This window comes from Vombatus ursinus, unplaced genomic scaffold, assembly GCF_900497805.2.
Source record: "Vombatus ursinus unplaced genomic scaffold, bare-nosed wombat genome assembly UNPS02004533.1, whole genome shotgun sequence".
NCBI classification, from domain to species: domain Eukaryota; kingdom Metazoa; phylum Chordata; class Mammalia; order Diprotodontia; family Vombatidae; genus Vombatus; species Vombatus ursinus.
The window spans coordinates 1,575,420-1,589,173 of NW_020944311.1; the positions used below are offsets into that span (position 1 = coordinate 1,575,420).

A 13,754-nucleotide genomic window follows, 5' to 3' on the forward strand; every position below is an offset into this window, starting at 1 on the left:
GGAGGGGGTGGAGGGCGAGAATTTGTAACTAAAACTAACAATTAAAATAAAAAAAAGTAACTGGAAAACTTTTAACAAGTAAATAAAAACACAACGGAGAAGGGGAGCCTGAGGCCCACAGAAGCAAGGCGCCCGGACTGGGCAGCCCGCGTGGCCCGCCCAGTCCCCATGCCGCTCTGAGGCCGGGCCGCCTCGCGGCCGGGTCCCGTCCCGCCCCACCACTCCCAGGTTCCCGCGCTCCCGTCGTCCCCCTCGGCTCTCCTCAGGCCCGAGGCGGACCGCGACAAGATCGCGATAAGATTCCCGACAAGAGCCCAGCACCGGCTTCCCGTCACATGAACCCTGCGTCACGTGAGCGCCGTCCCTCGGCCACATGACCGGCAATGGCCCAGGGTTTTGCTGGTAATCCTTCCCGAGAACCTCCCGCCCACCGTTCCAGGAATAGCCGCTGATAGGCGGAGGCCCGCCGTGCCTCAAGTGCTGATTGGTCCTTTCCTGCATTTAACCCGGGTGAGCCGGGAGCGTAGGACCGCGGAGTTTGAGTTGTGGGCTCGGGGTCCAGACGGAAATGGGCAGATCGAGGGCGGCCGAGCTCAGGCGGGAGCAGGGCCGGGCGTTTGCCTTCGGGTGCCTGAGCCTGAGCCTGGCCCTGGCCCTGGCCCTGGCCCTGGTCCTGACTCTGGTGGGCGTGCCTGGGGTCACTGCCCTGGACAACGGGCTGGCCCTGACCCCGACCATGGGCTGGCTGCACTGGGAGCGCTTCACGTGTAACGTGGACTGCATCGAAGACCCGGAGAACTGCATCAGGTAGGTGAGGGACAGGGCCGGCCCCAGAGGTCCAGCCAGGGGCCATCAGGCTGCCGTCATTGGAGGAGTGTCGGGGGTCTTCTGGGCCAGTGTGACAGAGGAGGTCGCTGAGGCTCCGAGAAGGATTGTAGTTCCAGAGCTCGGAGGGCTCTCGGAGGGCTTTGGGGCCATTTGGGGACTTCGTTTGATAGACAAGGAAAAAGGAACCTTAAAGTGTAGTTTCCTCTTCTAAAATCTTAACGCTCTCCTTCCCCTCCCCTCCCTCTCAAAGCCCCTAGACAAAACAAAATGTTTTCCTTCCTAACTTCCCTATTTCTTTGGAGGGCACCAGTGCCCCAGACTCAAGCTTGGAGTCAGCTTCCTCTCTCTTTCCCTCACCCCTCCAACCCCACAGTCCACATCCCGTCATTTGCCACCTCTTGTCATTTCTATACCACCTCTGCCCTTCTCCCCTTCCCTCATGTTGCACATCCATCATCCAAATTCAGCCCTTTGTCACCCCTTACCTGGATGATAGCCTCAGGTTTCTCCCCATTCCAATCCAGCTTCCACATTGCTGCCGGAATGATTTTTCCCATCACTCTCCTGCCAAGACAGTCCGAGGTAAAATCAAAACTCCTTGTTTGAAATTTCAAAGTCTTCACAGTCCGACTCCAGGCTCATTGCACAGTGATGGCTCCAGCCAAACTGGCTTGTGTAATGCCTTCCCTCCTCACCCCTGCCTCACACAATCCCCAGTGTCCTTCAAAGCTCAGTTCACAGAAGGTTATCCTGATTCCCTCCTCCAGAAATTACATTGCAGATATTTTATACTTAATTATCTGTGTACAGTGGGAGACAGTATGCTACATGGAAAGAATGATGGATATAGAGTCAGGACTTCAGTTCAAATCCCAGCTCTGTCTCTGACGATCAGTGTGACCTTGGACAAGTCACTTAACCTTTCTAGGCCTCAGTTTCTTCATCTGTAAAATGAGGAGTTTGGGCTCCAAAGGCCCTTCCAGCTCTAAATCACTGCTCCAAGGATCCCATGTTGTTTTCCTCCAGTAAAATGTTAGCTGCTTTTGAGGCTAGATGCTGGTTCCTTTTAGTCTTTATATCCTAGAGCTTAGCACAGTGTAGGTGTTTGACAAATGAGTGAGGCCAATGGACCAGCTGACTTCAGAGGTCCCTCCTAGGTCAAGCATCCTATAAACTAGTCCATCCCTCATTTTAGAGAGGAACAACTTGAGGGCCAGGGAAAGCAAGTGACTTACGTAAGGGTGACCCACCTCAGAAGGGGCAGTGCCACAAATTGAGAAACAGCCTGGCCTAATAAATAACAGGTGGAACCTGGAAGACCTGGGTTCAAATTCCACTTCTGACACTAGCTGTGTTACCACAGGTAAGTCATTTCACTTTTTTCTGTCTCAGTTTCTACATCTGTAAAATGGAGATAATATTACCTCTGTTTTCTACTCACAGGGTTGTTAGAGTTAAATGAAATGATGTATATAAAATGTTTTACAAGCCTTAATGAGCTATGTAAATGTAGCTCATCTTTTCTTCTTCATACAACAAACAGATCAGTATGTACTGTGCTCACTAAAGGAAGTCAGATCTCATCCCTGGAAAAACAAACCTACAAAGGCAACTGTCCTAGGGCATCTCTTAAAGGCAGTTTACAGATCATTGTCTGTAGAGAAATCATTCCAGAAGTCTCTTAATGGCACATGGCAGCAGTAACTGCCCCCAGGTTCTAGTCATTGTGGTAAATGAATTTGTGCTGACTGTCCTAGTGCACGTTCAGTTTCTTGTTTGGTGTTGATCTTTCTGTTATCTGGGGTGGAAGAAGGTCCTGATATCTTCTGTGAAGCTATTCCTGATTGCCATTGGCTGTCATGGTAACTCTGATTTTCATCCCTCAGTGAACAGCTCTTCATGCAGATGGCTGACCTTATGGTATCGGAAGGCTGGAAGGATGTAGGCTATGAGTATGTCTGCATCGACGACTGTTGGTTGGCCTCCAAACGAGACGAGAATGGTAGGCTCAAGGCAGACCCCAAACGCTTCCCCAGTGGAATCCGTCACCTGGCAAACTATGTAAGTTCATAGATAAGAAGCCTGCCTCCCATTCAGGGAGGTTGCATTTTATTGGTTTAAAAAAAAAAAAAGCATGTTGCAAAATAGTCCTTGTGACACTATGAAATACCCAGAAAACATAGATGCTGCTGTTATCTGATCATAGAGAAGAGTTTATCTTCATTCCATCAAAGATAGCAGTTTTACAGTAGTCCTTGTGTCTAATCTTTGCCGAAAGCGCTCTATTTGCCAACAGGATAAAGCACCTTGGTCTTTGACATTTATTTACAAGTATTTCCTTATCAATGTTTTGTAGATATACTACCAATAGTACAGATCGTAGATTTGGAAATATACTCTCAATTATAGAATGTTAGAAAAAGAGATTCCTCTCAAGGACATTTTTCAAGGCAAAGATATACTTGTTAGTGATTTTCTTCTTTCTGCTATTAATCTAGTTCCAAACTAAATAACTTTGGTTTCACCTGGCTAAAATTGTTTTGGGACAAATCCCACAATTCAGCTAAGGCACATTAGATCAGTGGTGTGAAACTCATAAAGCAGTGGGGGCTACTAAACGCTATCTAAGTATCCTTATGATTGCATATTGACTTAGAAAACCTCAAATTAGGGGCAGCTAGGTGGCGCAGTGGGTAGAGTACCAGCCCTGGAGTCAGGAGGACCTGAGTTCAAATTCGGCCTTAGACAGATAACACTCACTAGCTGTGTGACTCTGGGCAAGTCACTTAATCCCAGTTGCCCTCACCAAAAAAAAAAAGAAAGAAAGAAAACCTCAAATTAACTTTATCTATATTTTATTGTATTTGTATTTATTTTGTTAAATATTTTCCGATTACATTTTATTCTGCTTCAGCCATACTCAGGAATGTTGCGGGCCATAGCTTTGCCTTAGAGGAATAGACCTAAAGGAAGGGGAAAGGGTAGAGGAGGCCACTGATGGGTTCTGTCTCTTCCCACCCAAGGCACAAGGCTGTCTTTGTTTCAGTCTTTCCCTTCATTGCTTTCTGTGGTGTGTATGTGTGTGTGTGTGTATGTCTGTCTGTCTGTCTGTCTCTCTCTCTCTCTCTCTCTCTCTCTCTCTCTCTCTTCCAGGTACATTCCAAGGGCCTGAAGCTAGGTATTTATCAAGATGTGGGAACTCTCACCTGTGCTGGGTACCCAGGCAGCTATGGGTACTATGATATCGATGCCAAAACCTTTGCTGACTGGGGAGTGGACCTGCTGAAATTTGACGGATGTAACTCTAAAGATCTGGAAAGTTTGGTAGAAGGTATGCTTGGGCTCAGAGATTCCACTGAAGTCAGATATCTTGCAACCAAGAGAGCTTGGGTATATTCAGAGCCTGAAGTACTTTCCCCACCCCCACCTCAGCTCTTATTTTTATCCCTCATATCTCAGACTCTCTTGGCCCCTTCATTCAACAAATCCTCTCTGAGCACCTACTCACCTCCAGGTACATTGGACTTACCCAAGCTTCGATATGCCCTGGTAGACAAAAATGTTGGTTTGTGAAATATTAGCAAACTAGAAATAGTTTAATGACTCAACAGTTTCCATTCTCACTGGAAAAAAGTCCCAAAGCAGTAGAGAGGAGGAGTGGCTAGTATTCAGTCATTTTCATTTGAGGTGGGTTTGGGGGGTGGGAGGTTGTTTTTTGGTTTTGTTTGAGGATTTTTAGGGGGCAGGCAGAGAGAAATAGTTCTGTGTGTTTAGATTAGTTTGGAGGAAACTTCCTTCCCTGAACTCTGTCTTGGAAAATTACATTAGGTACAGGAGTTAACCAGCATGGCTGACTCCATGTCACACAGTGAGTGTCAGAAGCATTTAAATCCTGGTCTTGACTCCCAAGTCCAGCACTATCCACTACCCCAATAGTGTCAAACTCAGATAGAAACCCTAAACCATACATAGTGACTTAGAAAACCACATACTAACATTATCTATGTTCTATTGTATTTTTTAAATTTGTTTTGTTAAATATTGCCCACATTTTAATGGTAGGGGTCCCACTCAGTGTTGTAGGCCATATATGTGCTTGACATCTGTGTGCCATATGACCCTGCCTCTTAATATTCCTCTCCCCTGCTATCACTAATTTTGAATCACTATCCCTTCACAGAAGAAAGGGAAAGGTAGAGGACACCAAATGATCACAGGAGTAAGGAAAAAAAAAAAGAAGTTGAGGTGATGTGCTCCAATGATGAGAAGACTGGATTTGGAACCAGATGACCTGGTTCAAATCCCAGCTCTGCTCCTTACGACCTAGGGGACCTGAGGGCAAGCCACTTAACATCTGCCACTATAAAATGAATGGATTGAATTTGATCTCTGTGAATGTTTCCAACTCTTAGCCCTCTAGCATCCTCTGAATTTTGTGGTGGCACGGTGGGTGGAATGCTGGGCCTGAAGTTAGGAAGACTTGAGTTGAAATCCAGCCTCCCGATACTTACTAGCTAGGTGACCCTGGGCAAGTTATTTCACCTCGGTCTGCCCCAGTTAACTGTAAAATGGAGATAATAAGAGCACCTCCCCCCCCCCAGGGCCCTGGTGAAGATTAGATGAGATCATATTTGTAAAGCACTTTTCAACCTTAAAGCACTATGTAAATTCGAGTCTCTAGAAATAGTTTTCCTTACTTCCTCCTCTAATTACGCTGCTGCTCAGTCAGGAGAAGCTATTTTGGAGGAATCTTTTTTTTTTTTAAAGGCAATTGGGGTTAAGTGACTTGCCCAGGGTCACACAGCTAGTAAGTGTCAAGTGTTTGGTCTGAGGCTGGATTTGAACTCAGGTCCTCCTGACTTCAGGGCCAGTGCTTTATCCACTGCACCCCCTAGCTGCCCCTAGGAGAAGCTAGTTAGAAGTAAGTCAGGTCCCAGGCTTTCTCCTGCGTCTGCTTGCTGGTGCTCCCAAATCTGACCAAGGAGCCTTACTTTTGTCCGAGAATTCCCCCTTGATGGGATCCATCCAAGTTGAGAAGTGGCCTTTTCTGCCTCTTACCAGTGCTCTTCTTTTACAGGCTATAAGTACATGTCCTTTGCCCTAAACAAAACTGGCCGGAGCATTCTTTATTCCTGTGAGTGGCCCCTGTATACAAGGCACTTCCAGGAGGTAAGCCAGCTTCCAGAAGTCTTGTCCTGGACTTGACCAGTAGTATGTCCAGTTCTTCCGGACACCTCCTGTGCAAAGCACCCCCGACGGCTTGTTTCTGTTAAGATGCTCTTAGGCCACGTCCTGGCAGAAAGCTTGACTCTTCATGGGCCTGCTGCTGGACCTCGTTTGTAAATTCCCCACTTACACATTGAGGCTGGGTGGGTGCTGCTCACAGCACAGACAGGAGCTACTCGGCTCTCCCTTGTAAGTTCCTAGCTACTCATCTGTATCTTATTTAAAGTGTATTAGAGTGAGGTGGGACCCCTGGCTGCCCTGAGAAGGGCCTGTGTCTGATCATGGCCCTAATTTCACCCTGGCCAAGCTTGATTAAGCAAATGGTAGTTGTCAGTAAGGCCAAAAGCATGAGGTAGTTAAAAGTAATAAACTGGAAGTCTTTAGCCACCAATGGGCAGTCTTGCCCAGAATTGAGTGGAATCCTAGTTTAGACCTGGTATCCCAACTTGGCCGTTATGATGGTAGGAGTTATTGAGAGCAAAAAGCTGACTTCTTCCGGTACACAATAGTCACATGACATCCCTACTATCTACGATTATTGTCTTCTTTTCCCTCTCCTGCATGTCCCCCCCCCCATCATGCTTTACTCAAGAATCATTAATTAAATTGTTATTGGCCTCCTAGCCCAATTACACAGAAATTAGACAGTACTGTAACCACTGGAGGAACTATGGTGATATCTTCGATTCCTGGAGTAGTGTGAAGAGTATTCTGGCCTGGACTGCTTCTAAGCAAGAGAGCCTTGTTCCTGCTGCTGGACCAGGGGGATGGAATGATCCTGACATGGTAAGCACACGAGACCACGAGGCGTGGAAGTCACTACATGGAGTACTTGGAGCGTAACTGAGTCATGTGGCATCCCGGGGTTGATAAAGTGCTCTCATCACAAATACTGGGGGATGTGGGCGGCATATTACTTCACGTGGTGCTGGAGTCATACATAATCTCAGATTTGGAAGGATCTGTAGGTGATCCGTGTAGGCTAACCCCTACCGAAAACAGTCAGGCCAATTGGAAGCTTTAGGTGGCTGAACACTGCTTTTCCGCCCCTGTCAATCTCACCAAGAATCAGACGTGGTTTTCACTTATTTCTGTAACATTTTTGTCTCAGTTAGTGATCGGCAACTTTGGACTCAGCTGGGATCAACAGGTGACTCAGATGGTGCTCTGGGCTATCATGGCAGCCCCGCTCTTTATGTCTAATGACCTCCGACACATCAGTCCCCAATCCAAGTCCCTGCTGCAGAATGAAGATGTGATTGCCATCAACCAGGATCCTTTGGGCAAGCAGGGCTACCGGCTGAGGAAGGTACATAGCAAGATGGTGGCCCGTGGGAGAAAATGGGACTGAGGAATTTCAGAAAGGGCACTTCCACTGACAGTTTTTCAAGGTTGTCACTAAGTGAGAAATCCATTCGTTTTACAGATATTAGAGGTATGCACTTTATAGAAGCAATGGCACTACACTCATGCCCTGCCCTAGACAGTGGCTTTTCTCTTTGGCCCTTATCTGCACATATTGAATAGCAGTTGCAGACCTTTAGAATCCCAATGAATGACCTGTCAAACTTGTTTTGACAGCTTCAGAGCGAGATAAGGTGGCTACAGCTTCTACTCCTAACACTGTAGGACTACATTTATGGCTACGAGTAATTGCCTCCTAATGCTGAAACTGTCTTTGTTTTGCTAGGACGAGGACTTTGAAGTATGGGAACGGCCCCTGTCAAATTTAGCCTGGGCCGTGGCTGTGTTTAACCAGAAAGAGATTGGGGGACCTCAGAATTATGCTTTTTCCACTGCTGCCTTGGGTGAGGGACTAGGGTGTGCCCCAGCCTGCCTCATCACACAAATCCTTCCTGTTAAAGAAGAGCTGGGACTTTACGAATGGACATCTCAATTGAAGGTTCGAGTAAACCCCACAGGCACGGTCCTACTGAAGTTACAGACTTTCCAGCAACACAAAAGTTTCCATTAATACTAACCAGGATAACTTTGTTTCCTGCTACCCCACTTCTAATGACTTGGATCATTCCATTTCCAGTAATGTCACTTCTGATGAATTAATTTCCGTTACTGTCAGACAACTTATAATTTATAACGTCTTTAAAATCACCTTTTATGATTTCTTCCCTTCTGGCACAACAATGAAGTATGGGCTCCTTTCATTTGCTGCTGGGCATTAAACTATTTTACTCCTTAAAAAGCTCCCTCTAGGCCACTTATGATCCTTTTAATGATTTGTAAATAACCTACCCCCCCCCCAACTATAAATCTAGAGCAGCATCCCAGTTCTAAGGTCTAAATGTGTGATTTGCAATCCAACTACCCCCCAGGGCAAGTATGGGGGAGTACTCTCAAGGTGACGTGACAGTTTCCTTCTTTCTCTCCCCCCACCCCCAAAGCATAGTTCCCCCTCAACAAAAGAGTCTGGCAAACACTATTAGGAAGACTCAACATTTATTAAGCACCTTTAGTGTGAAAGGCACGATGCTGGCACCGTGCCAAGATACAAAAATCGACACAGACAAACATTCTGCCCTCAAGAGGGCTTAAAGCCTAACATGGGTTTATGTAATACAAAAAACGATGTAAAATAAAGAAACAATGACCTCCATTCTTTACTGTTCCAAGTCTTGACCAGCTGTCATTCCCACCCACCCCTACACATAACTAATATCAGTTTTCAATTAACAGGCCATCCCTTTAATGATCAGATTATTTCAGTCACTATTAGTTCTCCATAGAGGATTAATTCAACCCAAATAGATATGGGAAGTCACTTAACACTTTGAAAACAAGGTACAAATGAGTTTTCAATTAATAGGCCATCCTTTTAATGACCAGGCAATTCAATCATTAGTTCTCTACAAAGAACCCTAACCCAAATAGATATGGGAACCCACTTTGTTAATGTTTTGAAAACAAGGCAATCCCTGAAGGTGATGAATTGGATTTGCTGAAAGCCTATAAAATTGGGGCTAGCTATCCTTATCTTTATTACTTTGTATCCCTAATTTGCCTGGGAATCCAGGCTATCAGTAACTATTTTAGCCATAGTGCTAATAACCAAGGACCCTAGGCCCCCCCCCCCCCAGAAATGTCCAGCTGGGCTTTCTCTCCACAATACAAATCTCATTAAGTAGATGATTAAAGTTACAACACTCAGCCACATCCTCAAGAACTTTTCCTACGTGGGGAAAAGCTTCACATAGTATGAGACTTGGTTTTACTCAAGCCTCTTCCTTTCCAAGACAGAAAACACAAAACCAAGGAATGGAATGGAATGGTTTTTTCCTATTAAGACGAAAACAATGAAACTCAGAACTGGATCACTTGGCCCTGTAACAGAACAGAAGAAATAGATTAGTATATAATTTAAGAATGCTGCTGATGCCCAAACCAAGCATGGACTCCTGAAACTCCATTGTTTTGGAATAGCTGAGAAAACCCTTTTATAGGAACAGGCCATCTACCAATGAAGATCTGCTAAGTCCCAGGGAGTTACTTGAGGTAAACAGTATAAGTGCCTGTACCTAGGGCACTGTTATTAAATGTTCAGCATTTGAACTCAGGTCTCTGGGGTGCCACGCCTAGCACTATTCCACACTGTGGGGTATTACAGATTTTAAAAACTCCATTTGTTTGTAAACCAACATGATCCCTCACCTGACAAGAACAAACGATTCCCCAATGGTAAGGTTTTGCAGGTTAACACATAGCTTCTATCCCCAAATAAGGCTGCAAGTTCAAAGAAAATATACACAACAGCTTAAATTCCCAGTCACATACATACCTTTCTCTTCTTATCTCCTCCCAGTTCAAAATGCTTACACCTCTTAATGGCAAGCATCCTCTTAGACCTGCAGTTGGGTTCCACACATTCAAGCCTCAGTACAATCTTTTTTGTGGTCTTTGCCTGGAAACAAAGATTAAATTAAAGCAAACCTTTTTGTCATAAAGAAAACTATGGTACACAAACCAGCTCTCTTCTAGTACTACTAGGAGCAGAGGCTTTGCCACAAATGGTGGACTGCTCCAAGATTAAAACAAAAGGCACCATGAGGATGTCTGTAAGGGTCAACAGCTGGGTTGCTGAGATATGTGAGATTCCCTTTTTCCTTAGCAGGGGAGCCTAGCTACTTCTGCCCCATGCGATGCTCACCTTTTTCCGGAAAATTGGTTTTGTTTGACCACCATAACCACTCTGCTTCCGATCGTATTGCCTTTTTCCTAGGAAAAGTAAAGAAAACTTACTAAACAAGTCCATACTGCAAGCCACAGGAGGTACGAACATCTACTTGGATAACTTTTTTCTTTACTGAGCTGCTTTTTAGGCAAGAATACCAGTATCTAAAGCATAGATTCTTCTATGAGCATTTCCACCTGTCAAGACACAAGGGTCACCACTCCTCCTCCCCAGCAGCGACCACTGCTCTTACCCTGAGTATACAGGGAATCTTTGCCTTTCTTGTACCGCGTCACTTTGTGAAGCTGATGCTTGCCGCACTTTTTGCAGAAAGTTCTGCGGGTTTTAGGGACCTTCACCTGGAAAAAAATATAAAGTTGGGAGGCCGGAATCAAAGACTTCACCAACGCCTTACAAGGAGAGCGCCCACTAGCGGCCAGAGCTTGCGAGTCACCGCGAGCCTGCGGTTCACACCCTGCTTCTCCTGTCTCCACCCCCCAGCCTGGGCCCTGGCTGCCTGGCTCAGCCCTCGATAGGCTGGGTCCGGAAGGCTGGCCACGGCCACGGCCACGGCCACACCCAACCCTCCCCCCGCGGCCGCCATGTTGCCTTTGTTCTTGCCCACCACCCCCAGCCGGAGCCCCGGGCGAGCCCATCTTCGAGCGCTTCCCGGCCAGAACGGACTCCTCGGGAGTGCAAAGCTCCGCTGTGGCCCAGCGGACCTCCAGGCCCACGCGCAAGAGGTAGGATTAAACCAGATTACTGCGCCTCCCTACACGCCCACCATGGCTGCCGCAGCGTCGTCATCCGAAAAAAAGGCGACGTGGCCGGAAGTGGAGGTATAAAGAGGCTGCGGGCCGCATGGCCTCACGGGAGACGCCCTACGAGTCCAATGGGGGGGGGCGGAAGCTGCACCATGCCGCCCTCTGGCGGTCCAGGCCGAAATTGCGGCTCTGCATTGCGCAGAACGCCATGACAGGTGAGGAGACAAAGACTGGGTAGACAAAAGGGCAACGGGAATGTGCTGGGCAGAGGACGCTGGGGACTCACCGAAGGGCTGCGCTGCGCTTCCGACTGGGCTTCGCTGATGTCCAGGCCCCTGGGATCCCTCGGCCGAGCGCTCACAAGGGAGCGCTCGGCCGAGGACGACGACGAGCTAAAGAACACGACCGACTTCGAAGGATGACGGCTGAAGACTGCGGCTTGCCTGAAAAGGTGGCTCATGCGCATGCCCTGACGTCAGAGGGAAGGGCTGCACGAGAGGCCCGCCCCTGACGCGCACTGTCTAGTAGGAGGGGCCTCGTCCCTTTTCCCCTGGCCCGCCCCCTCCCCTTCACCCCGCCCCCTAGCCCTCGCCCCGCCCCTTCTCCCACCTCCCCCACTCCGGGGCCTCGCCGGACAGACGCCTTAACAGCATTTAGATAAGACTAGATCCTTAGGAAGTGATGTTTTTGCATGACTTCTCCAAGTTCCCTGCCAGCTCTAAACCATGATCAACCCCCTCCTATGACAAATGAGTAAACTGAGGCCCACAGAAAGAAAAGCACTTGTCCAAAGTCACAGAGCTAGTAAAGACCAGGCCCTCTGACCCCAAGTCCAGTTGAAAGGATTCTAGATATCCCTGGTTTTACAGTTGAGGAAACTACCGTCTCAGAACTCTTCTCCAAGGAAAACTGTGTCTCTACCATAGCTTAAGGGTCTTCCTGCTCCTTCCTGCAAATTGTTGCTGGTCAGTCATTTCAGTTGCATCTGACTCTTTGTGACCCCATTTGGGGTTTTCTTGGCAGAGATGCACTGGAGAGGTTTGCTGTTTCCTTCTCCAGCTTATTTAACAGGTGAGGAAACTGAGGCAAACAGGGTGAAGTGACTTACCCAGGGTCACACAGCTAGGAAATGTCTGCACCAGATTTGAAGTCTGGTCTTCCTGACCACAGGCCCACCTAGCTGCCCTTCCTGCAAATTATCATCACTATTATAATATACACAGTCCATCATTTGCCACACACTCAAAGCCTTTCCAACTTGGTAGGGCTTGTCAGAGCTTGACGTGATTGGCAGCTTGCAGACGCAGTGCTGACAAAGCCCCAGTCCCCTCTGTGGCATGATGAGGCATCAAATACATAGGGTCCTAGGGATGAGATGCAGAGCTGGAAGGGGTCTTAGAGATCATCTAGTCAAAACTCATTTCACAGAAAAGGGATCTGAGACCCAGGGAGGTCAAACAAACTTGCTCAAGGTCACATAGATAGGAAGTAGCAAAGCTGAGATTTGCACTCTGACACCAATTCCAGTTTTCTTTCCACTAGGGTGGGGGATAATTACTATTATAAGACATTATTTATTCATTATTCTGAAGTGCACAATGCCATGTTGAGCCAACCAAATGAAAGCTAATGTCTGAGGACTTTGGGCAATAAGTATATGGAGTCAGAGGCCTTGGGATCAAATCTTGACCTGACCCCTTACTACTTCCACGACCTTGGGTAAATCACCCTCCCTGGGCCTCCATTTCTCTATCTGTAAAATGAAGGAGTTAGACTATACAATTAACAGGGGCCCTCCTAGCCCTAAATCCTGTGTTCCCTGGGATTGCTCACGAGGAGTGGCCCTCCTCTTCCTTGGTCTAGTACAGAAGGATCTGAAGGTCACAAGACCTTTTTTTTTTTTTTTCCCCTCAATAGGATGCTGCTGAAATACCCAATTGATAGGATTAGCCAGGATGGTGGTCACTTCCATTTCATTCCTCAGGCTTTTGGCTAACTACCGGAATTTATGGAATTGGTTTTGTAAGAGTAAATAAATGAGATCCCTCCAGTTCATGGTTGTCCTGATTTCGTGGAGCATCTGTAAGCTGCAAATCGCCCCCATTCAAGAGAAAGTCCCCATTACCTTTTCCCCCTGTCTCCCCATAAAGCTGAAAGCTAGCACCCACTAACCCAACAGAATATCCCAGGAGCCAAACGTCTATTTGGCCTTGCTCCCATGTTGTGGCTGCTTCAAGTTTAATGTGAAGAAATCCAGCAACACAACAGACAAACCAATCTCTGGCACCGTGTCTAGAAAACACGGACAATGGATGGGACCGGGAAACAAAAGTTGAACTTCCCAAACCTTTATCTAATTAGATGCATCGTTACTGAGATAAGTATTTTACTTATTACATTTGACATTGTGGAATTCAGGGGACACAAGTATGGAGCAGACTTCTGAAGCTCCGAGCTGAAATACAATTTCTGCTGCTTACTGGCTACATAGCCAGTTTCCTCAACTGTAAAATGAGTATAATAAATGCGCGCTGTTGTAACTACACTGACTCTTTGCAAACTTTAAAGCACCATATAAAGGTTAGTTATTTTTACTTTTCTGTCCACCTTGAGCAAATGTGAGAATTAACCAGGCCGATACTTGACCAACAAAAAGGCTTTAAAAAAAAATACGTACCCAGTTAAGACAACTTTGTTGCTTTGAGAATCTTGACAGGCATAAGAAGGTTTCAGAGACACTAGGGACTGAG

At 46.9% G+C, this 13,754-nt stretch overlaps 2 protein-coding genes across 2 annotated transcripts; one reads left to right on the plus strand and one right to left on the minus strand.

Annotated features, from left to right (window-relative positions):
• Window positions 1-529: 529 nt before the first annotated feature.
• Window positions 530-8,118, plus strand: GLA (galactosidase alpha). The gene is made up of 7 exons (XM_027837236.1): window positions 530-807; window positions 2,715-2,889; window positions 3,982-4,159; window positions 5,906-5,997; window positions 6,679-6,840; window positions 7,166-7,363; window positions 7,745-8,118. The coding sequence occupies exons 1-7, from the start codon at window positions 569-571 to the stop codon at window positions 8,027-8,029; spliced, it is 1,329 nt and encodes a 442-aa protein (XP_027693037.1). The 5' UTR covers window positions 530-568; the 3' UTR covers window positions 8,030-8,118.
• Window positions 8,119-8,494: 376 nt separating this feature from the next.
• Window positions 8,495-11,485, minus strand: RPL36A (ribosomal protein L36a). Its single transcript, XM_027837249.1, has 5 exons — window positions 11,291-11,485; window positions 10,494-10,599; window positions 10,217-10,284; window positions 9,848-9,970; window positions 8,495-9,393 (listed from the first exon to the last, which is right to left on the minus strand). The coding sequence occupies exons 1-5, from the start codon at window positions 11,468-11,470 to the stop codon at window positions 9,373-9,375; spliced, it is 498 nt and encodes a 165-aa protein (XP_027693050.1). The 5' UTR covers window positions 11,471-11,485; the 3' UTR covers window positions 8,495-9,372.
• Between the last annotated feature and the right edge of the window lie 2,269 nt (window positions 11,486-13,754).